Source organism: Panthera uncia, chromosome D1 (assembly GCF_023721935.1).
Source record: "Panthera uncia isolate 11264 chromosome D1, Puncia_PCG_1.0, whole genome shotgun sequence".
In the NCBI taxonomy this organism is placed as follows: Eukaryota; Metazoa; Chordata; class Mammalia; order Carnivora; family Felidae; genus Panthera; species Panthera uncia.
Window position 1 is genome coordinate 68,039,463 of NC_064808.1, and position 5,715 is coordinate 68,045,177.

A 5,715-nucleotide genomic window follows, 5' to 3' on the forward strand; every position below is an offset into this window, starting at 1 on the left:
GCTGTATGTGGTCCAGATATCTGACCTCAGTCATCTCACCTTAGCCTTAAGTTTATATAAACATATGCCCATTTGTATTACTTCACAATAGAAGACACTGAAGCAGGAGAGTCTGACAAAGCACACAAAATGGTTTTCTTTTTTAAGATCAAACATATTTTGTATCAATTTCCATATGTATAAGAATATATGTATATACATATTATATGTGTATAAATAATACAATGTAGGGAAGCAGAGAGAAGCTATGTTTTAAAGTCTACATTGTTTTTCTCTTCCACACATCATGCTTTTAGGTTTTAGATAATTTGTGTTCAAGGAGTGTAAATTTGCTTAAGAATCCATCAAAATAGAAAGTGATTTCACAAGTAAATTTTTTTTTCTGGTAAAATTATACAGATATGCCCATACATGCGCACACAAACAAACATACACACAGAGACACATACACAGATGGACTCAAAAGGAAAAAATCTACATAGATGTGTGTTGTTTGTATATACATCCAGACATTCACAGATATATAAACACACATAATCTATATTATTTTTATGATGTAACCTCTACCAACACAGATAATTGTGGCACTATAATTCGTATTTGTATTTCCAGACACAAAAGCAAGGTATAATCCCTACATGCTTCATTGTTTTTTTTAAAAAATATTTGTCTTAAAAGGTGTTTGTAGATGTCTTTGAGGACAGCATCTTGGGTTGGTTTATGGTTGGTTTACATTTTTAATTTAATCTATTGTCCATAGGCTACTTTGTCAATCCCATAATTTGAATGTATATATCATTCAGAATTTAAGATTAATTAATAGTATGGCTCTTTGGGTCTTAGAAAACACTATTAAGACAACATTCTAAACATTTAAGGGGAAGAATCTTAAAGTCATACCATAGTTTCTTTTTTAATATTTTTCAAAAAGTAACTGACTTCACAAACACCAACTATAACATGATTTAGACAACTGAGAAACAGGCAAGTGTACTTTTGAAGGCTAAAATAAAACACATTTATACAAGTACAAAGCAAAACAATGCTGATAAAAATGTTAAACTTTATGAAAAAAATCATTTGCAATTCACATCAAAATAATTTAACATTCTCTATTGTTTTAATAGTACAAGCTGCAACAACAGAAAAAGAACAGATACGCGCACACAATTTTAAAACCAAATCCGTTAAAGTGCAGAAAAAAGTAAGTACAAGCACTTGTAGCCCACACAAATCTTTTAGGATTGGCACCATCTCTCTAAAACATCTATATTCTATATAGATTTCTAATTACAACACCACCAGCAGCTGCCATTGAATTCTAGAAATACACACAATATACATAGTATATTTGTTCACATTGGGAAGATCAGTGAAATTCAGCCAACTATTTTATACATGCCTCACTCTTCAACAGATAGTAGAGAATCTCCCAGGCCTCAGACCCTCTTAAAAGTGAATTTCAATTTATCTTTATGTTTTTCACTGATCTGTATTTTTTTCACAGTATAAAATTGTAAATGGTAACTATAGAGATTCTGACAGCTTGAGGGTTATTAATAAGCTGTGGCTAAATGTGAACTCAGATAATACTTTTGAAGTCTCCAAAACATGTACATTTTGCTGGGAGACTAGCATAGGAAATGGGTTTTTGTTTTTGTTTTTGTTTTTTCTTAAAAAGTGTTTAATTCCTGGTTTGGAAGTCACAGAACTGCAGCAGAGCCATTACACAATTCATTCACAGTCAGAAATAGCTCCTAGTCTTCCTGATCACTTGCTGGTAACAGCAGAAGTTTGGGAAAGACTTTTACTAACAAGGATTAGTACATTCAGGGATTTACTGTTTTTCTTTACTTCAGTCAAATCTCATATGGTTTTCCTTTGCATACTCCCTTCTGCTCCCCACCCCTAACCCAGAGAGAAGCTTCTTCCCAATCCACATAGGGTCTTCTCAGGCTGCCCCTACTCCTCTCCCAGAACAGAAGAGTGAGTGGACTCCTTAGATGGTCCATATAACTCGATCAAAGTAGGTCTTCTTCTTTTCATCCTTGGACCAAACTGTCCTTTAGGGTCACTTTTCTGAATCTCAGCATTTCACTGTCTTTTCCCCTTCCTTTTAGTCATGCTGGTCCGACTGAGTGATCACTGGGCACCAGGAACAGACTGTTTTCAAGGAAATTCAATGAAAATAGGTACCCAAATGAATTGTGAAGTTCATATCCTAGCCCTAGAATGAATATTCAGTTTTCCTTGTAGATTTATTACTTGGAACCTGGTATTAGAATTGGCAAAGAAACAGAGTTAGCATCATTCCAAAATAAAAGATCCCAAAAGTGCATTACTATTATGCATTATAGAATGTATTGAATGAAGGGCAAAGGGCATAAAAACACAGAGAAAAGTACACCTTGTTCTCCTCTAATTGGATGAATATTTTTCTTATTACAGTTGATTATAATTTCATATGGCATTATCAGACAGCAATTTATTTGTATTACATTTTAATTTCTGATGAATTTTCTCATAAAGTGGTGTATTTTTTTAAAGAAATATGTTACTAAAAATTTAGAAGAGAAATTTGATCATGGAGAAAGTTTTTTAAAAATATTCTGTTGGTCAACACGGTGAAACTTACACTTGAGAATAAAATGGAAATCAACCTAAAGGCATGGGAAACGAATTTAAAACTTAGTTGAGTATATTTGGAAAGGTTTCAATGTTTAAGAAATCAAAATGGTAATCCTCAGGTGAATGCCACCCTTTTCATGAGGATTGAAGGGTGTTAATCAAAATATTTATATTTGTTTTTTTAAGTAGAGGCAGAGTTCACGTTCAATGAAACTGTAAAGCTTAGCTAAATTCACTCTGCTTCAAGAGTCTCATTATAACATGTGGGTTCAGGGTGCTCTGATGATATTTTCAAATGTGGTATGGTAAGTTTGATTTTCAAGTTTATATTTTAGTAAACTAATATCAGCTTTTAACATTTTATACTGGGAGATTTGATTTTAAATTTAATATAAGAACAGATATAAGTAAAGGAAAATCAAGAAGTATATTTTCTATAACTTTTAAAAGTGGGGCATGATAAATTACACCAATGGATATATTTCCATTTCTCAATTCCTTTTTTAAAGTAGATATGAAATAAAAAAAATACATGCCAATATAAGGATATTGAGCTCAAGGAAAAAGGTTTCATTTATTTTTCTTTCTGCTAAAAATATACTTCTGCCTCACAGCAAATCTTTTTCATAAGGCTAGCTTTAGTATAAGGCTGGATCAACTGAACTTTAAATTTATAGGACACATCCTCCTTTTATTACTATCTTTATTTTAAAATTTAAAATGAAACGAAACGAAACGAAACCAAACCAAACCAAAACAAAACAACACAAAAAAACATTTGGCACCTGAGGACAACTGTAATGAGAAGAAAGAGATGACCGTGGATGCAGGTCTTGAGCTATGAATTCTACCTATATGAGCCTATTAAAGAACATGTATTTCTAGTATATCTTTAAATCTCTTTTCTGCAGTATTTAAAAAGTGACAGTATGAAGTGCACAAAATCATATTAATAATTATTTTAAAAAGGAAATACTAATAATTGCTTTGCCTCTTTTTGGAATGGCTAAGAGACTGTGTGGTTTATATTCATTAAGGTTCCTCTGTTTTAATATTCTGTATTGCTTTGAAAAATCTACATTTGTCATAGTTCATAGCTGCCCTCTTTAAGCAGCCAAAAAAAGTTAAAATCACTGCTCACTGGCATAGCTAAATCTCTGCTAAGCCGACTTGACACAGTTTAAAATTTCCAGCGTATTAAGATTGTGTTAACTTTTTGAACAACAGTCCCTCTAATCACGTCGCTGTCTTCGCTGGGTCTATAGACCATTCTTCCAGTGGTGGGACTTGGAAAGAACAGAGGAGCTCTTTGTGCATCAGGTTCTCAAAAGAAAGGAATGGAGAAGCCCAAATGCATATTTTAATATTTTAGCTGGCAATGCTAATGGAACAGCATTCATAAAGGAGGAGTGGCCACATTTCATGAAAGTGATAGCCAAGCTGGAGCTCAGGAATTATTATTATTATAAAGAGAATTTCCAGCTACACAACGGTACCCCAGTGAGGGAATTACAAAACAGTATTCCAGAAAATATTTTTTTGCTACTCCAGTATTGATTGGCAACATGGTGAAATAGTCAAGAAATCTTCCATCGGTTTTCTTGGTTAATGGAGGTGAATTGAAATCAACTAGGTGGACTCCCGGATGCAGGCTTTTGAAAGAGGATTTCAAAACCAAATTGGAGAGGAATGTCTCTGGTAAAAGCCTTATACACATCAGCGCAGCACTCATTATCCAGTTGTGTGTTATGCATGGGACACACTGACAACAATGCCTCAGTAAATACTGGGCCCAAGTTACTGCTTTTCAGAGTCTTTAAAGGACAGAAAAAAAGAGAAAAAAACGGAAAAAAAAACCCAAAAAACAAAACAAGAGGGCGAAAGGTTGATGTTTTGGTCCCAGATTTTGAGTTTGTTAGAAAATGTACATTCATGTTTGGTGAATCAAAGAATCTTCTGGGAAAAGAATTAAAGTAAACAAACAAAACTTTGTACAGTTGCTTAATAACTATGCTTTTCCCCCTCCATTATGCTGTTACACACTCATTGCTTCCCTAGAGCAAAGCACTTGGTATGGAACTGGTTCAACAGACTCTTGTCAGCCCTCAAAAATATAAGCAGTGTTTCTTAAAAGCCCATGTTTTCTAAGGCCACTAGAAGAAAATCTGCCAAAGGATTTGTGGTCGGTGTCTTCGTCGGTTGATGTTAAATAGCACTATTAATCTCGTGTTTCCATTACGGGTGTACTTGGCATCTTCCACCTCGGGTCTTAACCAGGCGACTATGCTTGTCACTGTGTCTGCGTGAACACGGGAGGTCTTGGCTCCCTTGGCGGAACCCAGCGTGGTTTCCAATGACATTCACAACGACGAGGAGCTCTGAGTGTAATCTCTTATGATAAGTGTGTCATATTTGGGAGACGAAGGGATACAGAGGGCCGACTCCGACACTGGCGAGTTGGGGGTTGTACTCCCCGAGTCCACCGAGTCTCTGAAGGGGGACGGCGGGGTGAGAGCCACCAGCTCTTCCAGGTCCGGCTTGCCGGCTGCAGCTTCCGGCCCGGCCGTCGGCGTCTCCCGGGCAGCGCCCCCAGCCGGCGGGGTCGCCGCCGCGGGCTGCGCGCCGCCAGTGACCTCGATGGCGGGCAGCGGCTGGATTTCGGCGAACGTCGTCATGGTTGTGGGCAGCTGGATCTCTTTGGGGATCAGGTACGACGAGCAGAGCGGGGCGCCCACGCCGGGGCCGGGGGCCGTGGTGGACAGCATCATGGAGTTGAGCTCGCTGATGTTGGCGGTGAAGCGGGTCACCACACTGCTGATCTGCTCCATGAGCGAGCCCTGCGAGGAGCTGCTGCGCGCCGCGGGCTCCGAGTGCAGCGACGGCACGTCGTCGTCCGTGCGGCTGGCAGAGCCCGCGCGCTGGCTCAGCGTGCTTATGGGCGACGGCGAGCGCGGGCGCGCGGGCGCGGGGAAGTGCTCCTCCGCTTCCGCCACGTCGTACAGCCCCTTGGGGCCGGCGTCCGGGGGCTCCGGCCCGCCGGGACCGCCGCCCGCGCCCCCCGCGCCGCCCGCGGCCCCCGCGACGCCC

At 38.9% G+C, this 5,715-nt stretch overlaps 1 protein-coding gene across 8 annotated transcripts in view; it reads right to left on the minus strand.

The window, feature by feature from the left end:
* Nucleotides 1-3,329: 3,329 nt before the first annotated feature.
* Nucleotides 3,330-5,715, minus strand: part of GRM5 (glutamate metabotropic receptor 5) — a 525,626-nt gene continuing 523,240 nt past the window's right edge. For 3 of the 8 annotated variants that reach the window (XM_049653224.1, XM_049653208.1, XM_049653202.1), the window contains one exon: nt 3,330-5,715. This exon is cut by the window's right edge. In XM_049653224.1, the coding sequence (XP_049509181.1) occupies nt 4,989-5,715 (727 nt within the window). In that variant the 3' untranslated portion in view covers nt 3,330-4,988. The other 5 variants (XM_049653231.1, XM_049653217.1, XM_049653240.1 and 2 more) reach the window with 3 other exon arrangements.